Below are 24,505 nucleotides of genomic sequence, written 5' to 3' on the forward strand. Positions count from 1 at the left end.
CTTTCACCTCCCGTCTACCTCCTTCCAGTTCAACACCTCTGTGGAACCCATGACAATGTCAAGATGGTCCAGAAACCATGTCCATGGTGATTTAATGATACGCCTTAACTTTTTGAAGACCATGTGGATTAAAGAAGGCCATGAAGAATTCAGAATATGTGATCATTTTTTTTTTTTTACTCAAAATAACTTGTTCCATCTTAAAATTCCATTCTCATTTGCTGGCAGTCCTTGGACATTTCTAGAGAAACTGAGCTGTAATCCGTTCTCTGTGCTGAAGAGCCATGATAACTAATAGTGTGCCATTGCCCACTACTAGGCACAAACAAGCGGTTTAGATTGAGCTTGGTATTTGCTCTTTTTTTAGGTTAAATAGTTTGCCTGTGTCTTTGATAAAGAATATTTTGCATATTGTGGCGCTTAGTTTTGGAACATTATTAAATGTTGTGGCAGGGCAGAAAAGCCCTGCTGTTAAATGAATTATTTTGGTGCATTTAATATGATTTGTTGTATTTAAATGTATATGTTTGGTTTGTGTGTTGGTGGTAGTTGGCTGGGGTGGGGTTAATTCCTATCACTACCAAAAAAATGTGATAATGTGGCTGGAGTCTTTATTGAATAATTGATCATTAAATAGGCTCCAGCCACATGGGATATAAGGGGAGAGAAATCCTTTACTTGGTCAGTGTTTGGAATATATGAGTGAGAGTGGAGGAGAAAAGATTTAAGCAATAACAATTGCTACACGTGCAGGAAGCACAGTACTTGCTTGTTTGGTGTCAGTGTTCGTGATTTTGTTTTTGGGACCCAGACACAGACCTAGAGAATGAGGAGCTCGAGCATCCAAGGTCCAAGTGGGAGGAGCCTAGGCATCTAGCACCCAGAAGGGGGGAGTCCGAGCATCCAGAACCCAGAAGAGGGGTCCGAGTGTCCAGCACCCTGAAGGGGGGAGCCTGATCATCCAACGCCATGAAGGGGGGAGGCCGAGCGTCCAGCGCCCTGAAGGGGAAAACCTGAACATCCGGCACCCTGAAGGGAGGAGCCTGAGCATCCAGAGCCCTGAAAGGGGGAGCCTGAGCATCCAGCATCCTGAAAGGGGGAGCCCGAGCATCACTGCACATTACCTGGGCTCACACCACTGCCTGGGCTCACACCAGTGCCAGAAGGGGGGAGTCCGAGTGTCCAGCACCCTGAAGGAGGGAGCCCAAGCATCCAGAACCCTGAAGGGGGGAGCCCGGGCATCCAGTGCCCTGAAGGGGGGAGCAAGAGCATCGCTGCATGTTACTTGGGCTCACACCACTGCCTGGGGCTGCAGCCAACTGATAGTCTGCCTGCACTTCTGACGCCCCATCCACTGCCTCTGGGTCCCCTGTTGCTAGGTCTCGGTCCCGCCTTGAAGGTGACGGACTTTGGACCAACCCTCCCTCAAGGATGGAAGAAGGACAGTAGGAGATTTGAAGGAGGGTGGATGTGTTTAGGGGAGGGCGGAGGTGGCATTTGGGGCCATGTGTGCTGCGCACATCGGGGGGGGGAGAGAGATATAGCAAGGCAAAAAAGCCCTGCTGTTAAATTAATTATTTTGGGGTTTTTGTTGTATTTAAATGTTTATTTTTAGTTTGTGAGCTGGTAGTGGTTGGCAGGGATGATGTTAATTCCTACCCCTGCCAAATACATGTGAAAATGTGGCTGGAGCCTTTATTGAATAACTGATGATTAATTAGGCTCCAGCCACATGGGATATAATGGGAGAAAAATCTTTTGTTTGGTGGGTGTTTGGAAGGAGGTAGGTGAATGAGAATGGAGGAGAAAGGATTTAAGAAAAATTACAATTGCTACATGTGCAGGTAGTATGGTACTTGTTTATTTGGTGTCATTATTCATGGTTTGTTTTTGTGCAAACCTTTATTTTGCACTTTAGTACCTCATAGCTCAGCCATCCTATCACAAATACTTAAAGCCATTAAGAAGAAAAAGTAATTCTATTTTTATGTTTACACTGTAAGGGTTGGTGGTTCCTTTGCCAACACTATTGTAGTTAGTACAGTATTGTTTTACATACTGCGATTGGTATCTCATTCTTCTAAAATTCCTTTTTGCGGAATTTTAATTTCAGATGAACAGAATAATATAAAATTAAGTATCTTCAACTTTACTAATGTATTAGCTGATAGAGCCCTTTTCAGTATAAATATATTTGTCCCTCTTGTGCCATTAAGATGCTACCCTCCTTAAGAAAGGGTGCAGGGCCATTTTCCCCATGTTTCAGGGGTGGAGGTCACAGGGTGTTTGGGTTGGGAGTTTATGCTCAAATCTGTTCAATATAGGCAAACCATATTATAAATGAAAACAATCAAAAAGAGACTTCATTACACTAGTTAATGTAAATTAACCTCCTCATGTCTACACGTATTATAGTTTAATTGAATTAACATTTTATAGCCGAGGGGAAATGTTAAAAGGATTAGGTTTTTCAATAGAGGAAATATGAAATATTTTGGGGAGAAAGGGGAGAAATGTTTGAAGAGACAATGATATACTGTGTGTGTGTGTGTGTGTGTGTGTGTGTGTGTGTGTGTGTGTGTGTGTGTGTGTGTGTGTGTGTGTGTATATATATATATAGATAGATAGATAGATAGATAGATAGATAGATATAACATCATTCTACCTAGCTGTTTCTACCATGCTAGCTGAAGGCATTGTTAATTATTTAACTACGTTTTCATCAAGAACAGTTCATAGAATTGTTATTAAACTTGATATGAGCCATGCCATTGCACAGTACAGCAGATAACTTGGAAGAGGCTTACTGTTCTGTTACATAAATCTGTATTTAAAGAGTGAGTACTATTCCAAGAAACCCAAACTGGCTTCTCCTGCTTGCTGCTGTAAACTTGACATTGCAATTGAACTGGAGTGTTTTATAATAGATTTCAAATGAGCTTTGGTGGCAATGTAGAGGCACTACAATGAGCTCAGCAGCTATGATGGTGCAAGTGAAACTATTAGTAGAATGATCCCACAGTAGTCCGACAAAATATGAGCCAGCACACTCAGGTAATCCCTTGCCGTACCATGGTAATGTATTAGACAGTTCTGCTCCATTTTCGTAATGGTTAAATGGTTAATTTAAAAGTTCCATTCATTAAATCTTTCAGTTGTTGTAATAGGTAAAATCACAGTGCAACATTTACTGTTGTAAAGTTGTATATTGGGAGTGGCATCTGCATTCTTGAATTCAGCTCAGCCATTTCCTCCAGCAATGTTGAACTGTTACCTATATGTTTTCCTGTACTGTACACTGAAGTTTTGTTACAGAATGCTCTGACGCGGTATAATTGAACAGCTAGAATTTGTAAACCCTGTTGGTTAGTGCTTGGAATATATTAATATACATCTTACTGTATTTCTGTCCTTTGCAACTGTACTGGTGATTACATCTGTTTGGAAACAGCTGGAGTCTTTCCAGATCAAGAGGTTGAAGACATAAGCAGTGCAATGTAAAGAATGAAGGAAATAACATCATATAACTGTAGACATAGATGCATGCAATATCCAAATACTGTATACATGCTGTTTGAGTTTTAGAGTCACACCCAACATCAATATAATGCATGCGTGAGAGAGACCTGTTTTTGCGTCAGTGTTCAATATAAGAGAATAGCTAACTCATTACCATTGTTATATTCAGTGTATTTGATACGTAAGTAATGTGCTCATTTCTCTCAGCTAGAGTTTCTTTTTATACAGCATTGATTTTAATTAAGTTGTGGTTAATACTTGGACTGGTATAATCTTAAGATAACAACACATTCAGCACACAAACATACAGCTTAATATTTATTTACTTTTATTATTTTGGGTTTTTTTTATGTCAGATGGGCCATTGTTATCATTAGCTGCACCATTGCTAGGAAGCATTATAGATAAGTGGTGGCTATACTCTTTGCTGTAATTGTTTAAAGCAGTTTGTGGCAGGATAGTGCTTAAAAACAGCTTCTTTATGGAACTATCTGCCACAAAGTTTGTTCCAAGAGCATAGCATACTGTTACAACACCAAGTGATAGATCCATTGGAATCAAAGCATCTGGGTTGATACAGCAGGTTATGAGCAAACACCAACAAAGCAAAGATGAGTCCTAAAGGGCTGGATGGTTGAATCACTTTTGGGTGAGAGGGCTGGCCACTCATAACCAAAAAGTGTCTTTAAACGGTAATTGCCACTTTCGTTAAAATGCAGGACAGGGGGGCAAGATTTTCCCTCAAAAGACCTAAAGCCCCACCCCATGCCGGGCCCTGGGCTGTCTACTACTGAATTAGAGTCGTCATTGTAAGTTTAAAGAAAATCAGACGCAATAGCATTAATCTGTAACAGACACATTCTATTACAGTAACTCTGTATTATTAAAGACGTGTTATTTAAAAATCAGCCGGGACAATCAATAATAGACAACTACAGACAGGCTTTCAAATGCAGGTTCTGTGATTCAGACGTCAAAATGTAATTGCCTTCCGGAAAAACATGGATACGTCACATTTACAAAGAAGGGTATAATCAATTCCAATGTTAATAGTGACAATCTCGCTCCTCATCAAAAGGGTAACAGTATCTGATTATGCACAATGATTATTATACTCAGCATCCGACTGGTGGACACTGATTTTCCAGCTGTTTTGTGTAATCTTTATTTTGTTAATGAGACCAATAAATAGCAAGTCTTTTTGTCTGCTGTTAACTCAGTTTGTTGACACAGGACACGTAGTGGTTGTCAAATGTTTGCCTGTTCCCGAAGAGAACACTGACAATACCAAATGCCGCTAAATATAAATAAAAAATCCCTTTGGTTTCCACAATGCTTCTTATCTTTGAAAAACATGTAGCCTAATACGTAAATTGTGGTTAATTGGAACACAAATCTATACTGTAATTGCAGTAAACATCTTGAAGCCCTAGATTCAGTGCTTTCAGCTTGGCCCACTTGGTTGTTTCAACTCTAATTATCTTCCACTGAGGCTGTAGGTGCATAAGTTCATACTGGTATTTGATTGACTGGGCTAATGAAGGCCATTCAGAACCCTTTTTCTTGATTTTACCTTAAACTTTACATAGACATGTATTAAATAAGTTATTCCTTATTCAGGCGTCGTGGTAACTTTGGAACTTTTATTTAATGAAATGCTACTTACATGCTGCTAATTAACTAGATTGATTGAAAACCTTTGTTTTGTTCTCTAGTTAATGACAAGTTTATACAACTTATGAGTCATTTTTAATTAGCCGCATGTAAACGTATTTCACAAGTGACTGTTAATGAACTAAAAATCAGTAACCCCTCACTTTGGCAGCCAGTAAAACATTGAAATATGGAAATCTATTTTGCTATACCATATGTCTGCAATGGACTGTCTGCTTTGTATAATCCCTTTTAAAAGTTTACCACTGTGTTTTTGCTCTTTTATCATGCTTTTCCCATGGTTATAGTATGCATTTACCATAGTTTTCTATATATGTTTTACTATACCTTTTATGTGCTTTACAATGCTTTCACTGTGCTTTTTTACACTTTGCTATGATTTTACTATGGGAAACTTTTATAAGGACCACCCCTGATACACAGGCTGATTGATAAGTTACTGATGGCAGCAGGTATAAGAGGGTGAGCCACACTGATAGCACCGTGTAACAATTTTTATTTTATTTATTTATTTTTTGTTTCTGGGTAGTAAGTGTTATTTCCTATTTGCTTATGCCTCAAAAGTATAGAAAATGGCTATTATTCCCCACAAACTTTGCTTTTGTGACCAGGACAGGTACATTTCAAAATATCACTATTTCCAATGGGAAAACGGGCAAATGTGTGTCTTTTTGTTCACATAAAGTCAGAAAAAAACAACATATGAATCCAAATTAATATGTATTTATACTAAAGTAATACAAAAATGACTACAAAAGATTTAGAAGTGAGTAGTTTTTCGAGATTTACGATTATACTGTATTTACAGTATAATCGTAAATCTCGAAAAACTACTCACTTCTAAATAAGCAATTAGGAAATAACACTTACTACCCAGGAACAAAAATAAATAAATAAATAAACTGTTACACGGTGTAGTTATTGGAAGTTGTGACTCAAAGCACTTTCTGAACGATGTGGAATAGTCAGATGCCATAATAGTGCCAATAAAAAAAGATATAGCGAGATATCACGGCAGAATGATAAAGGGAAGACAACAATTGTTACCAGACCTGGCACCTCTGGGAAAGATCACAACTGGATTGTCGGGTCAAACAGGTGCACCATGCAAATAGCATCTGAAATCTTGTAGAGGGACAACCCAGATGTGAATAGTCAGGTAGTTCCAACAGGAGACTGTATATACTTTTGTCAATGAGATCTTTGACACTGTATGCATACCACTGTTAGGTCATATTTCAACATCCAGACATCCAGCATCTAATATATATTGGCTATAGACACCATGTCTCAGTGTTCCTCTGTTGAATGTATTACTAAATACTACTCATAGTCTTCTGAAATTATTAGACAGTAGTGTGCACATTTATTAGAACACCCTATTGCTTCTGTAGATTTGATTTGTTGTGCATATGAAATCAAACCACTGTAACTGTAACCATCTTGGAAAATTGTCAAAATAGGCAAATTAGTGATTGTCTAATTTAATTGATGACTTTATTAGGCCACACATGCAATTGATTTAAAATAGTAAAATGAACACATAGGCACAATGGTAAAATGCATGAGACTTCAGAAGTTATTTAAGATGCCTAATTAAAACAGAAAGTGGTCTAACATTTTCACACGAGTGCCTATTGTTTCTATATCACTGATCGAAAATTGAAACTCTCACATCCTATTATATTTGCACACTACTGTATGTTTGTCCTGCCAGCCTAGTTGTAAAGTGAAAACACTTCACATGCACAGTACCACGGAGTCCTGGCTCTGAAAGGGAGTTCCCTGGAAATGTTTCATCTTTCTGGTGTGTGCAGCCTTGGATTTTTTTAATGGAAATTTGATAAGAACAATGAGAACAGTAGATGTCTTATTCAACTGACCTTAACCCTTTGAGCATTCCAATGTGACTCAGGCCACTTCTGAAATGAATTGGTGGTCTCAGCTTATCCCTCAGTGAACAGTAGCCCACATGAAGAAGCCAGAAAGGCTAGACAGAAATTATCTTTAACTCTTTTTCGTGTGGAAAATATGGGGCTGTATCAATTGCTTAAATGCAAGTCATCGATAGCTATCAATAGTCATGACCAGCGCTTGCCTCTCCATTCATTTCAATTACAGTTTGCATAATTATTCCTAAAAGTGTACACAGCTGATGAAGTCTCCTTGAGAAAGGTATGTTATTATTTATAAAACGGCTTGGCAAAATAGCAACCTCTGATTGGTTAAACAGCATCACATGACCGTGGTGTGTGTGTGTGTGTGTGTGTGTGTGTGTGTGTGTGTGTGTGTGTGTGTGTGTGTGTGTGTGTGTGTATATATATATATATATATAGCGTACACATAGCTTGCATACTAATGAGCAGCTTCATACTGTATAAATCAATATGCACAACATTGTAAAAACAAAATGACAAAATTCCATGACAAACTGACATTTTATTTATTAGCTATAAAACCACTGCCACAAAATGAGTGACACCCCACCCATTTTCTTCAGTATATCTGGGGATGAAACTCCAGAGAAATGGAACATCACAAACTTTCCCAGTGAATACAATAATCCAACTGAAACAAAAAAGTAGGTGTTACAGAAACTGTCAACAGTAGACACATAACAGAAGATTAAGTGAGGCACAGCTGAATAAAATAGAAGAAAACAAAGTTGAAAAAACTAGAAAGGCTGAAATATGGGACATGGGCTGTTAATGTAAAGACTGGCTTAAAGAAAAAAATATGGACATTCATTTTAAGGAAATAAGTCCAGAAAAAACCTCAGCAGCATTTTGAGGGAATTTTATGCCAGTGTAAGAAATTCAACTGACAACCAGTATTCAGTCTCCAGTTTTTAAACAGAGACCCCAGTTGTCTGGTGCAGAGCTATAAAATATATTTGTCAAAATGCCCTCCCGATGTAACAGCCTTTTACCTCCACCGACTCAGAGCTCCTCAGCAAATCTTGAACACTAGACCCCATTGGTACTTTCATGAACCGATGGGAATACATTACCTCAGAGAAAGAAGCTGAGCTGGCATCAAGCGAAGTAATGTCTGTAACCGGTCATCGATCTGAAAGCATTTACTAAGTTACTGGACTCCAACACTGCAAAACAGAAAACAGTGGAGTTCAATTTTATCATCAAACTCACAGACTCCAGCCTCCATTGTAGCTGTGCCATGTCCTTGGTTTTGCTTTTGAAACTCTGCCCAGACCAACCTCTTCATCAGCATGTACACTGCCCTCTGCTTATGAGATGCTTCTTTCAATGCAGACATTCACAATAAATGGCAATGTGCAGTTTATTTTTAACAAGTAAAACTTAAAGTTAATTCTTGAATATAAATTAAATGTTTTGTCTTTTGATGTGTTGAAGTGTATTGTTTATTTGATTCAAAAAGTGTTTTATTTATTTTTCTTTCCTTCAAATGGCAATTTACTTTGAAATAGCCGTTTTATAATCGGTATAAACCACTTTGGGCTGTGCTGTTCCTATGAAATATATACAGACTTCTGGCTCCTCATTGTTTATACCTTACATATCTCTAGCTGTGAGGGAGGCTTATTCAGGTCTTATGCATCATATCAAACTAGTCCCGCCTTCCAGGAGCTGTACACACCAATGCATCTGACCTCGATCAGCCTGCCGTGCCTGAAAAGTACACCAATGTCTCAGACCGGCTGTAGCAACCAAGGTCAAAACCATTAAAATAACTCAGCAAAACAGGATATTGAGAAGTCTGTGTTGCATTATTTACTTCAATAATCCTGCAGTAAATTAGGAATGTCACCTTGAGGATGAGGTGCAGTACAAGCCAAGCCAATAAACAAAGACAACCCTTGCCTTTATTTATTGGCTTGTTTCTTTCAGTATGCAGCATTACACTAAGAGTTATACAATATAAGAAGAAATTAAATAAATTGTTTGCAAAAGTTGTTGCAATTTGATCTTTAATTGAATAAATAACGCATTCATAACACCTTCACATTTCCCTGAGTGGTGAATTAAAGCATGTGAATTACTTGAATTAAAACAAAAGACTGTTTAGGTTTTCATCGACGTGATTCTGGGATCTAAGTATGAATATAATAAAGCAACAAAATCCATTAGAATAGATACTGGGACTGTAGAGGCTACAAGATATATTCTATTAAATGAGTGTAAACAATGACATTGCCATTACAGCAGTGCTGAGGCAGCGTAAAATACCAGTAACTAAAAATAAACCCTCTCCCTTCCCTCTCATTGCAGTGTGTGCTTGAAGGGATTTGATGGAGAAGACCTTGTTCTCTGCTGCTAATTTCACCCCACGAGCAGAGGCGTTCTTCTGATTGGGAAAATGACTCTTGTGTTTTGACGACAGCTGAAGGATCATGGGATCATCAACGCTGGGGAAAGCTGCCACATTGGATAACCTGTTAAATGCCTGCATTGAGGCTTTTGGTAAGTGCAGTTGCCATATTACTTGGAGACATCGCAGGAGATAAAGTTACAGGTTCAATCAGTACTTTGGTACAGTACTGGCTATTTGTTTTACTTTTAATCTCTTTCTTTATCTTGATTTCTATGTTGAGTAGGTCTGACAGACAAAGGTCTGAAAGAAACACATGACATGGCAAAAGTAAATTTTTGTATTAATCTATATTAAGCAAAGGAAGTTCCCGGGGTCAGTTATTTTATCAATGTGACGGTATCAAGGTGACTGGGAATTACAGATGTTGTTATTTATACATTTTTTTATTTAAAAAAAAAAAGATTGTGATTAAATAAGACATAAAAATGTATTTTTTAATTTTCAAGTCCAATTAACGTTCAGGCTTTATTTGGATTTAATCATGTCATCATTGCTGTGTTTATTAAATACAAAATAAATACATATTTCCACACTCACTCCATTGTGTCTGTACGGGCTCTGTAATTGGGTTGTGTAACGGCTCTCGCTCATCTCCGTCTGTTTCACTTACATACACCTGCAGGACAGGATTGGAAACCTGAATGCAATGAATTTGAAAATCTGTTTTATGTTTCCTTAGATGACAACGGAGAATTGAGCAGCAGCCAGTTACCAAGGATGGTGCTGCTAATGCATCGCTGGTACCTCACTTCAACTGAACTGGCTGGAAAACTTCTCCTAATATATCCTTTCAGGATGCAACAACACATTAAAATCAGGTTTTAAAATTCTACATATCATGCATATCACTTATCCTTGATATATTGGGTATATTAGTGCTATAGACTAATCCTGTTTGGGTTGCTTGGCAGCGAAGGGAATCATACATTTAGACATGGGCCCTTTTGTATTTGTTTGACGTGTAACGTGATCTATTTTTAGCAGCTTTGAAAGCAAGTTGCCTTTAAAACATATCATGTTTTTTTTGTTTTTTTGTATTGGTTCGTGAGTCACCAGCAGTTTCTAAAGTGTCAAGATTATACTGAAAAATTTTATGAATCCAGTCCTAAGAGTAGCCAAGTTGATTCCCGTTGCAGAGACACAAAAATACTAAAAGTCTTAAATGTTTATATCCATGATAACCTATTGAAAGTTCCTTGACATTTAAAACGTATCGGGACTGTGTTGTCGAAGACTATAAAATGACAAGACTCAAAATCTGCTACTTCATAAGGTAAGTGTTAATGTTACATACACAGCAGCTGTGTATGTAATGTCAGTCAGTCAGCTGAAGGCTTGTTCATTGTTCGATGATGTATGATCTGCTATAGACTCACACAGACCCTTATTATATATAGCTGTGGCAAAGTGGGTGATAGTGTGCAGGTGCAGGTGATCAATGAACAGACAGACAATTATAATCCAGGTGCAAAGTTTGTTTAATTATCTTTGTTTGTCCAGTGCCTGACGGCAAATAAACAGTAAACAATAATGAGGTTAAGTAATACAGCAGTGTGTATTACTTAATTTATAATCCCTGGGTTTGCCTCACAAATAATAGTCCTGTTTTTATTATACCCCCACACAAAACACAAAACACATACGCAAGTCCGTTAGTGCGTGAATTAGTGATAGTGTTGCAAATACAGTTTATGTTGATACAGTGCAGTGCTGTTCTGGGTTTGTGCTGGCCTCTGATGACACAACAAATAGACAGAACAAACAAACACTCACGATTCGGATACACAAAACACAGCTCCTTCCGGGTCACTTTTCATAACCAAAACGAAGGAACAGATAACATCGCTTCGACCCCTATATATACCGTCACTCATGAACTCTTGGTAAACAATTGCAGCCGCTCCTGCAATCCTGGCTGCCACATACTTTCCCTTCCGGGTCAATAAGTTAGTGTACCGAAGCTCCTTCTCTTTTCTTCTTGACTGACTTCCTTTTAACCCTTGGAACGAAGTGTCAGGCCAAGTAGTCCAAAGTACTCTGTTCCCATTACTTAGTGCTCTCACAGGTCGGGAGGGAGATTTACCACCAATAATCATTGTCTTTCTGTCACAATAGCCTACATTATATTCTTCTCATTCTAGCTGACTGATCTATATCTGATGAATTAATAATATTGGCATTAGCTTGAGACCTACAGAGATTGTTTTTTAGTTGAATGGTAAGATGTTTGTCTTTGGACCATATGGCTTGCAGTTCGTTTTACAGCTCTTGCCTCTCCATTAAATTCAATGGGTTGAAATACCAATTCATTGCTGTATTCTATGAATAAATGTGTTTTACCATTCTATTTGAACCAACCCACTCATTGTATTCTTCTATTTAGCTCATTTTCGTCTACCACAGATGAACAAAAAATGCCTATTTTCTTAATGCATTTACTGGGTCTGATCATTTCTGAAGTGAGGTGGTTTGAAAGATGAAGAGGGTAGGAGTGTGCAGCTGTAATTTCTGTCCCCTCTGTAAAACGTTGACTTTGTAAAGGGAATTTCCATTTACTATCTCACAGCTACCACGACTATAGCGGGGGCAGTTGTTAAAGCTGTACACCCCTTAATGGCTTTTTCTAATCCCACTTCACTTCAGTAATAAAGACATGGAAAATGTCACTATGACAGCAGCGTTAGTCTCAGAAGTCATTATTTCAATCAAAACTATCATTTCAGTGAAACTTTTTACCAAGCATCTCTGTGGGATTGATACCGTCTAATTTAAAATCATCATAAGTGCCCCCGTGCGGCATTTTTAAAGGTCTTTTCTGCTCGCCACCTGTCATGGCAGATACTGGATCGTGGAGTTCCCTGCCGAGTTCAACCTGGATCTGGGATTGATTCACCTGACTGAGGAATTCAGAGAAGTGGCTGCTCAGCTCGGCTATGATGAACACATCAAACTCATTGACATCTCAAGCATGTAAGCATCTCATTGACAAAGAGTCCACAGACAATCCTTGCTAAACTTTACAAGCCCAATTTTCCACTGTGGGCAAATTGGCCTATATATGACATTCAGTATGGATGGGGCAATTGGCTTGTCCATAATGGAATGTATTCAGTAGTTGTGGGTGTACAGGTTCAAGGTTTAAACCATTTTAAAAAATGTGGAACTATATACTTTGATTACATTACGTTTGGAGCTTGTTTTTTATACTGTATATATATATATATATATATATACAAAAGTATATAAAAAATGCTATTCACATCAACATTGCATAACTGTGCAAGTTTAGGAAATATCTTAATATTTCTCAAAATGTAGCTCTCTGCAGCATGGGAGCATTTGAGATTTTAATATGCATTCTGCAATCTGAAGGTCCTTTGATGGATAACCAAGATGGTACTTTGTCTGACTATTTGGTTATTAACACAAAGACATTTGTGTGTGAAACAACATCAGCTGTGCGAGAGTATGAAATAAGCACAGAAAATGTTTGTTTGTTTTGTTCTGACTGCATCACTGTATAAAGCACTTGTTGTTGCAGCCCATCGTACGACTGGATGAGGAGGGTGACTCAGAGGAAAAAGCAGTCTAAAAAAGGCAAAGCGTCCCTGCTGTTCGATCACCTGGAGCCCATGGAGCTAGCAGAGCACCTCACTTTCCTGGAGTACAAGTCTTTCAGAAGGATATCGGTGAGTCGTTGTCAGCCTTCATGGGAGAGGTGCATCTCGAGTAGAAATAATGGGTTTGCTATCATTGGACCCTTTATATTTATATTTGGGAAGCATGCATTGTTAATTTACATTAATAGGACACATGGTTTCACAGATTTATGTCGCCGCAATTTGCAACGACACTCAAATCACTGCCTCCCAGTGAGGTATTGCACAGAACATTACATGTCAGCATGATGAGGTTAAGTCTGCAGAATGTGTGTAGATAAACTACATATCACTTTTTTAAATGTCTGACTCCCTAACTTGGCAATTTTTACATTTGTAACATATCTAATTACAGTAGATCACTTTCACTATTTACTGCATACTGTTCTTGCATGCTGTATATTTTATGCAACACTGACTGTACTACTGTGTTGTGGCATTAGTTTACAGATTATCAAAGCTATGTGACCCATGGTTGCCTGGTGGATAACGCTACACTAGAAAGGTCCATCGCGCTCTTTAATGGCATTTCCCAATGGGTGCAGCTCATGGTGCTCAGCAAACCTACTCCCCAGCACAGAGCAGAGGTCATCACCAAATTCATCTATGTGGCTCAGGTAGGAAGACTACACAACAAACATGAACACTAGAACTTGTTGCCACTGACATAAACAAGGTAAGGGTATATATATTTAAGTGAAAGAGCCTGTCGATGCAGAGTTATGTGTCCCGGGTAGAAGGCAAGGGCGCTAACGAAAGTCGAGGTCAACTACCACACGGTAGAGCCCGCTGAGAGGGTTCTATCAATATTAGAAAACGATTTACTTCTTTATTTTCTCTTTAAAAAAAACTTTAAAACCTATATTTACCTTGAACTTCTGATATTTCGCCAGGTAACATTCCGCTGAGGAAAATAGTCCCTAACATAATTAAAATAGAAAAACGACATACATGTAGAGAAAATATTATTATTGTTCTTAAAATTATTATTACTGCTAACATATTTATTTATTAGGCTCTTACTCTTTCTTACTATAATTTATCTGGACATGTACAATTGTTGAATAGTCCGTGTAGTATTGAGTCGGACGCGAAACTTGTTGTTGGAGGCGGGACGTCATTCAAGCATGCAGGGAGTGGATTGGCTGTTGCGGAAAGAACTCAAACAGGGTTGGCAGTTTGACTGGCTGTTTTTGAAGGAGGGTGTTGTTTGGATCTAGCTGGTGACAGAAGTGTGGACCAATCATGTTTTCCCTGTTGATTTGCTGTGTGTAATATGATGGTAATAGAAAAGCATGCAAGCCATACAAAAGGACTCCTTCTATAATTTTCTGAATATAATGTGTAATTGTGTGCCCTGGATGTAATGTGTTTGACTGACTGGGCTTGGGTCACTTGCCTAGTATGTTATATAGAATGCTAGGTATAGCAGGTACAGCACTTTATATTACAGGGGCATACAGAACATTCTTATAAATGGGTAACAGCCAATGGTTCATGATCTTGCATTGCAAGCTAGAAAAAATATCTAATTACAAAAATTCAACATTGCCTGCTGTTACCATGTCATCAGATAATACGTTGTTCAGAAAGCCATTTCCATGTAATTGCACAGTAGCTTCCAAGAATCATTGGAAGTTGACCAAGGCGAGATTGCCTGCGCGTATGAAGGAGCAAGACTTTTTGACTTTTAACTTTTTGATAGAGATCGCTAATAAAGAGTGGTTTTAACCACTATTAAAACCAGCCCCCGTGTCCTGCCTTTTCTGCACCGCCTCTGGAAACCCAGTACACAGTCGCTACATCGTTGTCAGAAGTAGAGACAAGGCAGGTACCCCGACAAGTACTTGGCAGCTGGCAGGGGAGAGTGTAGAAATGCAAAACTGTTGAAAAAACGGGTTTCATCCAGTCATCTTTTTCAAGTTTCGGGCCAATCTAGATTCGCCTGATTGGACGCGGGCGAGTGCCAAAAAGTGGTCACTTCGGGATTTGTACAGAAGCCCTTAGAGAAACTAGATTGCCCTGGCAAAACTAGACTCGCCAGACCACCAGGTTTCGCACTTAGCGTATATAAATACACTGCTTTTTCCAGCTGAAGAAGGACTTGTGGTCCGAAACGTCCTGATATATTTATATTTTTTTGCTATCAATTATTCACATTTTTGTGTACCTACATTATCTTTTTTCTTTCTTCCTTTTGGATCACAGGCGTTTTCCTTTTTCAAAGGTAATATATATGAAAGATCATGCAAGAGTGTTTGGTAGGTTTAGTTTTGTGTGGTTTTAACACAGAAATCCGGCTGAATTAACCAATTAACATTTACCAATTCTGCAACCATTTGTTTTTATGTGAATTTCACTGCAGAAGCTGCTTCAGCTCCAGAATTTCAACACCTTGATGGCAGTGGTGGGTGGGCTGAGCCACAGTTCCATCTCTCGCCTAAAAGAGACCCACTTGCACCTCTCACCTGAAGTTACAAAGGTAGGAAACAGTGACCAGGTAAATCCTGAATTAAACAACACCTGTCTCATTAGGACACCTGTTTCTGTCGACCACATGTTTCTGAAGACGTGCGTCAAACTGGTTAAATACATGCAAAGAGGAAAATAGCAGCTCTGGCCAGCTACATTGAGAACAGTCACAGAGGTACACCCTTGCTGTGTGCCTTCTATTTATAGCACTGCAACAGCAGCATCAACAGGATAGGAAATGTACAGCACCTTTTAATGCAATTCAGAAGAAGTTAAAAACAAAGTAGCAAAAGATTAAAATGGTACCATACAGACATCACTGGAAAACACTGAATGAAATCATAATAAAATGTAGTTACTAAAGACAAGCGGTTAGATGTAAAAAAAACAAAACAAAAAAAAACCCTTGCATTTTTATACAGCAAGTGCTGAGAGGTCTTGCCTTGAAAAACTTTTTTATATTTAACAGTACAAACCCAGACTGGGGTTTCAAATTGTTCACTGATCCAAATTACGTTGCCAAGCAGTGAGGAGCTTGATTTAAGGAACATCATTTAGTTTTAAACATACCTTCTGTTCAGGGGCGCCTAACTTTGTTTAAAGTAGCAGCTGGTCTTGCTGTGATAACAGATGCATTTTTCAATGAGGCACCCTGAGTAAACAGCCCCTTGTCTCCAGCAGCCACAGTTTATTCAGGTTTCACAGTGTGTAATAAATCGTATTTGTTCTCCATGTTTCTTTGTTCTTTCGCAGACGTGGAATGAAATGACAGAGCTGGTCACCTCCAATGGGAACTATTGCACCTACCGCAAGGCCTTTGCAGACTGTGAAGGATTTAAGATTCCCATTCTGGGTGTTCACTTGAAAGACTTGATAGCCATGCATGTGGTCTTCCCCGACTGGATCGATGAGCACAAAGTAAACATTGTGAAAATGCAGCAGCTCTACGTCACGTTTAACGAGCTGGTGTCGCTGCAGAGCACTAATGCGCAAGTGGAGCCCAACATGGACTTGATCTACCTGCTGACAGTAAGTTTGTTCAGAGATCTAATGCTCCAGAACAAGAATGTGTGTAGAATCTTACAGGTGGGAATGGTCACACAGCAGGGAGCATTGTGTTCCAAATGATTAAGGGGAACGTCTCTTTTATCTGCTCAGAAGACTGCTATCTCCTCATACACTCTAAGTCAGGGCTTCCCAACCCTGGTCCTGCGGACCCCACGTGTCACAATCACTTAACTAAACCCTTAATTGAACTAATAGTTTGCTTAATTAGACCTTTTTACTTGTTTTTAGCTCTTAAACAGTTGCATATTTCAAGTTAGCTATAACATTGTATAAGTAACTTGAACTCTGCAACTTTGTAGGCGCTGAGAAGACTTTAAAAGGTCTAATTAAGCTAATTATTAGTTCAATTAAGAGTCTAGTTAAGTAATTGAGAGCTCAATTAGAATGTAAAACAGAAGACACAGAGGGTCCCCAGGACCAGGGTTGGGAAGCCCTGCTCTAAGTCATTGCCTACTTATATACCTTGTCATGTCATTTTTTGCTTGCGTGGCAATGGAACATAGATAATGCATGATTGCTCTTGAAAAAAAAGCTTAAGCAGGTGGGGAAGAGTGTTTGATTCCTACTAGCTGCAGAAAAGTATATAGAATAAATGTTCTCATAAAATATCGTGGCTATAACCCCTTTCACTGCTCTTTTGCCATTTTTATACTGAGAATAAAGTTTGAGAATAAGCTCTTTGGGGAATTGGGGTATAGGAGGCAGTAACAGCCCTCTACATCCTCAAACAAACCTTATTCATAATTTTGAAATTACAAGAGACCAATGAAAAGGAAAGCAGGAGCTGAGGATGTTTATTTGAAGAGAAGCCCTATATCGCCTTCTGTCACATTTTTTTAAATAACATTTTAAGAATGTGTTTATAGGGTATGAGAAGTTGCTTTGCGAGGTATAGCACAGATTGGAAACTTAATAAGTTACAATTAGACATTCAGGGAGGGAAATAAGACCCCCATTGCACAGCAGTCTGATAAATTTCTGGTTTTACTATGAATTTAATAAGACTCACTGAGCTTGTTACATATACATTGTGGAATGGGTGAAACTGCTATGCAATTGGAGGCTTATAACATCCCTGATGTTACAAGCACTAATCAATGTGGATCTATAAGAAAACTCTTCATTTCTTATTATCAATTCCATATTAAAAACCCCAGTATTTTGCTTAAAGGTCTCCCTGCCCATTCTTTCAGATAAGCACGTATTTCTAAACCTGCCTTTTTGCATTTATGCAGAGTGATTCTACAGAGCATTTAATCTTCTTAGCTTTCTTTAGATCTGTATTATACTGAAGACGAGATTTATGAACTTTCCTTGCTTCGTGAGCCCCGCAATGCCAAATCCCAGGTGAGTTCTATTTGTCTCCACACGTGCATTCTGCTTACTGTGCATGGTGTCGAGGGAACGTTTTGGCCTAGTTTACAGTACATCAGACACTTACGTGACAGTTTGGCTTTTGGGTATAGTACAAACAAAGGGAATTTGAAATGACTCTACTTATATCAGATGGAGAAATATAAAGACAATGGCAGAGATTGCATGGAAACATGTTTTAAAATACAGGAAACAAGCTCTATATTTTGTTTTGAGTATTACATTTTAGGGTAAACTACTCAGGAAGATCAGCTATAAAAGGGTTTAAAGAACCCTTTCAAGAAGTTTTGAACAAAAGAGTAATGCTTGCCACAAATCTCCTGTCATCATGTTCAACAGCCTACCTCTCCAACAACCCCCAACAAACCAGTGGTTCCGCTGGACTGGGCATCTAGAGTGGCTCCCAAGCAAGACCCCACCATCATCAACAAACACATTCGAAAAGTAGTGGATGTAAGTATGTATGCTATTGTTTCCAGTTTATATTAAAGTCCCATTAAGGTATGTATGTTGTATAGTGAGTGCCAATTAAACGCGCTCCGCTGATTCTCTCCATTGTATTGTGATTTCCCCGACAAAATTAGAGCTATCAGGAACATGACAAAAGTAGATTGTCATGACCTACAGCCACACCTACGCACATGTAGAAATGTACGGTAAGTCTGATACAGGAAGACAGACAGCTATCTCCATATACCCCTGTAACTAAAGAATATACAAATTGACTTCAAAATTGCATAAGAAGTTCATAATTTGTGTGACATACAGACAGACAGGGCTCCCCCATATGCCCCTGATTCTGATACATTTCATAAGTTGTACTAAAGCATGTCCTTCAGAAGTTTCTTCATGACCAGGGACAGTGTTTCTGTTAGATGTTTGTAAAATTGTAAGTGTGACAAACAGACAGAGAGGTGAGATGGAAAGATAAGCAAACAGCCTCCGTGTACCCCCAGATCATGATGCTCTAAATAACTAGTGCTAAAGAAGGTCCTTACTCATTAACTTATGAACCATCAATTAATTAAGTGAAAAGTGGTATTCATTCTATAAGAAAAAAGAAATGCAAAGGAGGTAGATTGATTAACAAAAGTAACCATTTTAAATTTAAATCTCGTTGTTGAAATTGTATTATATTTGTAATATAGAATAAATAATTTCACAATGGACAAAACCGTTATCCATCGTATTTCAGCTCTTTGGTAATACGCTCTTCTTGAAAATATGTTAATTTAATGGAAATACTGTGTAATGATATGAATATATATATATATATATATAATATATATTTATAGAATATATATATATATATATATATATATATATATATATATATATATATATATATTCTTTTTTTTTTAGTCTGTGTTTAGGAACTATGACCACGACCATGATGGCTTCATCTCCCAAGAGGATTTTGAAAGCATCGCTGCCAACTTTCCTTTCTTAGATTCATTCTGTGTCTTGGACAAGGACCAGTGAGTCTTAACTCTTCCCAACATTATTACAATAATCGCTGTTAAAACAATATTAGGTTTAAAGACATGGTGTTGAAAATACGAGAAGACAAACTTTGTGTGTCATCCATCTTTCCTAAGGCACTTTCAGATTAGCCTGTTTAGTCATTTTAATTGCCAGGGTTTAATTCTGAGACATGTCCCCAGGCTGCATAAGAGTTGTTGGAACCAAAAACAAAGGCACATACAAGTAAGATCATTCAACATTAGACCATAATAATAATAATAATAATAATGTGTACTGCAAATGACATCCCTGACATGTATTCTGTAATAGGTAACACCTGCATGTCCCTGCTGCAAGTCAGTCTCAGTCACAGGTTACAGACTGATAGCAAGCTATCTTTTGTATCAAAGACTGCACACAGTGATGACTCTAGTGTAGGCAATTCTTTGCCTACACTGAAGATTTCTTTCCACAATTTTCTCGGAAAGAATTACAGGCTGTCCTGGCTGCCAGTGTTAGCCATGCACACCTATTTACACTAGTCACAGGAAGGAGTGATGGGATTAAGTCTTTCAGGGATGTTTCAAGTGTTCAGTAATGTCCACACATCTCTCTGGTGTGACAGAGATGTTTTGAGTGTTCAGTAATGTCCACACGTCTCTCTGGTGTGACAGGGATGATTTGAGTGTTCAGTAATGTCCACACGTCTCTCTGTTGTGACAGGGATGTTTCGAGTGTTCAGTAATGTCCACACGTCTCTGTTTTGACAGGGATGGTCTAATTAGTAAAGATGAAATGATGGCCTTCTTCGTGAGAGGCAACTCCCCACTGCAGTATAAAATGGGACCTGGCTTTATCCACAACTTTCAGGAGATGACGTATCTCAAGCCCACATTCTGTGAGCAATGTTCAGGATTTGTACGTACTGCTTTTGTTGTAATAAACTGTTTGTTTGTTTTTAGGTTGTGTATGACAATGTTATTACATGCAGACACAAACAGAACGTTCATCTTTGTACACCATAATTTTTGAGGTGATTTTACTTTTGATTACATGATGTTAAATAAACAATCTAAATTATGTTCATAATAGTTTTTTTTTTTTAATTTTAATTATGTATTAATCCTAAAATTCTAGGTGATGCAAAATGTTGGCCATAGCTGCACATAGTAAGGTTGTAATTCCATTGAGGGGTTCTAGTGGCACATGAATCCAAGAGAACAAAGCTTAATTGATGTAAAGCTTAAAAAAAAAAAAAATCACATTCAATGTGGTCCGGCAAAAAGAAAACACAGAACTTATGGTTATTTCCTCACATGTGCAACAACTGCAGTAACAAAAAGTAATCTGCAAGGTGATTTTGATTTGTAAGGACCCAAGACTTTAAGTACATTTTCTTATCTTTCATTAGCATCACAATAATCTGACTCCACCTGACCCCCACGTACAGTAGTATCCTATGTGTAGCTTGGAATACAAGTATGAGGCTCTGGTGGGACTCTATTCCTTGTAACACAAGAAGTTAATTTATAAGGCTAGTTTCACAGGCCCCGATTAGCACTAATCTTGGACTACGCCATGTTTATTTAGATAAAGTAATCCGAGATTAGAGCTAATCATTGTCTGTGAAACTGGTCGATAATGTTATAGCATGATAAATGGGGTTCACCTATGTCAGGATCTCTGGGACATATTTTTATGCAGATTAATGGCAAGAAAAATCCCCTATTAAGATTTTGTGCATGTATAAACTTGGAGAAGAGGCCTTTGTGGAAATCTGTTTTATACATAAAATTCATTGGATCCTATTAAGAAAATACATTGTTGTGCATGCAGGCAATATTCTGTAATACAGAGCTACTGTACTGTGTTGATGCATGGTTATTCTGGGGAGGGTACTGATAACTGATAACAAAATGAAACCTTTGGAGCCCTGCTGTGCGTTGTCGCCCCACTGCACCCCTCCCAGGTTGCAGGAATGCAGAGGGAGCGTGTTGCTGGGTCTGTTACTGGCAGCTCACTGGCTTGTGTGTAGCGGACAGGAAGGGTGTTTGCGAGCAGCTACGTCCTGTTTGTGCAGCAGCAACAGCCATCACTGCTTCCCTCTCCATGAAATCCATTTCCTTCCGGCTTTCCTTACCACACTCTCTGACATTCTTTTGTCTTTTTTTATCCTTTGCAGCTCTGGGGCATAATCAAACAAGGATACAAGTGCAAAGGTAAGCACCCCCTTAAAGTGAACCCTGTGTTTTAGGAACACAAAGTACACCAAACTGTGCGAGGGCAAGGCACCACAGGATATGCTGTATCCACAGAATGCAAGGGTTCAGAATAAAGAGTTTTATTTATTAGAATTAAAAGATGTTTTAACACATTATGAACAGCTGTGCCTCATTTCAGTTCTCAGCATACAAATGTCTACTGTCACTTTTCCACACTTTTCTGACCAACAAAGTTACTGCCCGTGGTACATTTCTAATGAATATTAATCTTTACAGCAAAGTAGTAGTGAGGGTCACACTGCACGTGCCTCATAACCAAAAGGTATATAACCTTTTAACTTATTTAACAATAGCAGACTTTTTTAATGTACCACAGTACATAACTAGTGAGGAGAACACTTTTACACACTGCACCTTCAAATATATCAATGATCTAAGCAGGGATGAAAACAGAGAGGAACAATGGAACATACATAACAGGATATTAAACAGTAAGAAATGAAATATTAGGAACATGTAGATGATATGAAGTAAAACTCAATCAATTACCAAATGAGAGAGTCCATTGAAACATGAAATACTAAAAGAAACAGATACAGCTCTATGACCGACATTTCAACAAGAAGTCTTTCTTGAAAGTTTATACTTCTGGGTGCTGAAATGCTTGTTATCCACATTTCTCTAACTTTATTCTGTATTCGTGTTTCCTTTAATATTTTAATCCTTAAAAACATTTTGAAATAGCTGAAAAAAAGTAGTTTTGGACACATAATAAATATATTTTTCATAGAAAATTCATATTTTTATTTCCATTGTAAAAAATGACATCCTACTGTGAGGCTATCATGCATTTGCATCTACCATATGTCTCCATATAAAAACTAGAAAATATATATATTTTTTATTAATCCCCATATGAGGTCGCCATGTTCGCTGTGTGAGATCTTGCTAAACATGTTTTTGATCTCATGGAATGACAGGAAATAGGTCTGTTTCAACTATTGTGGCAATTCACAGAAAACAGAAAGCACTGTGGGAGGGAAAGACAAATGTGTTCTTATATAAAAAATAGGAGGAAGCTACAGGAACGATAAGTTCAGGCTATTGTACTGAGTGACAGCAGAATACATGTACAAGCACTAGATGGAAAAACAAAGTCTTGTGATCCACATACACAACAGCCTCTTAAACCATTTTTAAATATTTTATCACCCAGTAAATAAAGCTTAATCACTATGTAATTAATGTGAGCATAAAACCATAGCCCTACAGCAGCACAATGCAGCTTTAATGCACTGTATGCTATTACTGACGTCCGTAACTTGAGCAATGTTTGCTCTTCAGGCTGTCGGTCTTTAATGGTGGCTTGTTGTTGCCCTGATTCCCCTGTAACTGGTTCAGTACTCTTTATTGCAGACTGTGGTGTGAACTGCCATAAGCAATGCAAGGAGCTGCTTGTGCTGGCCTGCAGAAAGCTGTCCAGAGGCACTTCCCTGGGGAGCACATCCCCTTCCTCCTGCAGCCACGGCTCCTTGCCCAGCAGTCCCTCCCTGCCACCGTGTGCTGGTAAGAAAAGGCTTCTAAATTAAGTCTTAAGTTAAACTGTTTTGGGGATGTAGTGTGTTTTTTGTTTTGGGAGAGAATTAAAAATAAACCCTGTGTGCCATGTTGCTCCAGACCTATTTCTCTAATAGTTATCACAGACTTAATAATGTGCAGAAAGCCTCAAGTTCATGCAAGTTCAAACTGGATATATATTACAACTACAGCATTAGCATAAGGTTGCTTGGCTTGGGTTATATCAGCACATGCTTTAGCCAGTGTACAGTGCTGAATATTGGTGCTGGCAAAGAACAAGCCTTATAGTCAACACAATAATGCAATAAAAAATTGCCCAAAGGGCGCTCTGTTAAAGCTCATCTGTACATCTAACATGGTTATGTAGTATGAGCAACTATAAAGCTGTGCGTTTGAGGCTTGAGCTCATCCATTCAACTTGATAACACTTGGTGATGCAAGTGATGTGCTATGGGCTTCAATAGCTCACTGTGGGCTTTTTATTGAATCATTGATTTACCCATAGTTTGTTATCCAACTGAAGACCACTCCAGTATATTTTCAGTATTAGTGGCGTTTGGGATAAGGTTAGGAAAGTAAATAATGGATATTTTCAGAGGTCTTTTTATCACCTCCACAGTTCAAGACGAGGTGTTTAAGTTCCCTGCCGTAGCGGGCAAGAGGCAGGACCTGGACGGGCGGTCAATCACTCTGATGACGGGCTCGGCTCGGAAAATCTCAGTGCGGCTCCAGAGAGCCACGACCAGCCAGGCCACGCAGACGGAGACGATGTGGCACGAGCAAGGCTGGGGGGTCGGTGGTGACAGCGGCTCGCACACCTTCCCCAAGATGAGGTACAAGCTCCACGGCAAGAGTTCCAAGAGCAAGGGATTTGCACAGTGGGAAAACGCCGCACCGCAGGCCAAGCCCCAGACGAAGAAGAAAGACGTCACGGTCAGCATAGCGGAGCAGAACGGAATGGACATGCAGGAAGAGGAGAGACAGGAACCCTCGGAGGTGAGCGGCGCTATCAGTTGTAACATTTAAACAATTATCTATTTAGTTTGTCAAGAAGATAATAACATTAATAATAGTGACAATAATCATAACCAGCTCTCGCACACAACTCTGAATTCCAGAGAC

At 38.7% G+C, this 24,505-nt stretch overlaps 1 protein-coding gene across 1 annotated transcript in view; it reads left to right on the plus strand.

The window, feature by feature from the left end:
* The window catches only part of LOC121315677 (ras guanyl-releasing protein 3-like), a 38,674-nt gene that overhangs the window by 11,062 nt on the left and 3,107 nt on the right, over positions 1–24,505 (plus strand). The window contains exons 2-16 of the mRNA XM_041249983.1: positions 9,444–9,635; positions 10,226–10,328; positions 10,757–10,819; positions 12,385–12,516; positions 13,088–13,235; positions 13,649–13,822; positions 15,571–15,687; positions 16,431–16,706; positions 18,012–18,092; positions 18,459–18,572; positions 19,482–19,597; positions 20,354–20,501; positions 21,766–21,802; positions 23,222–23,371; positions 24,003–24,379. Coding sequence (XP_041105917.1) covers positions 9,566–9,635; positions 10,226–10,328; positions 10,757–10,819; positions 12,385–12,516; positions 13,088–13,235; positions 13,649–13,822; positions 15,571–15,687; positions 16,431–16,706; positions 18,012–18,092; positions 18,459–18,572; positions 19,482–19,597; positions 20,354–20,501; positions 21,766–21,802; positions 23,222–23,371; positions 24,003–24,379 — 2,106 coding nt within the window. The 5' untranslated portion in view covers positions 9,444–9,565. The remainder of the gene's footprint in view (positions 1–9,443; positions 9,636–10,225; positions 10,329–10,756; positions 10,820–12,384; positions 12,517–13,087; positions 13,236–13,648; positions 13,823–15,570; positions 15,688–16,430; positions 16,707–18,011; positions 18,093–18,458; positions 18,573–19,481; positions 19,598–20,353; positions 20,502–21,765; positions 21,803–23,221; positions 23,372–24,002; positions 24,380–24,505) is intronic.

Source organism: Polyodon spathula, chromosome 5 (assembly GCF_017654505.1).
Source record: "Polyodon spathula isolate WHYD16114869_AA chromosome 5, ASM1765450v1, whole genome shotgun sequence".
Lineage (NCBI taxonomy): Eukaryota > Metazoa > Chordata > Actinopteri > Acipenseriformes > Polyodontidae > Polyodon > Polyodon spathula.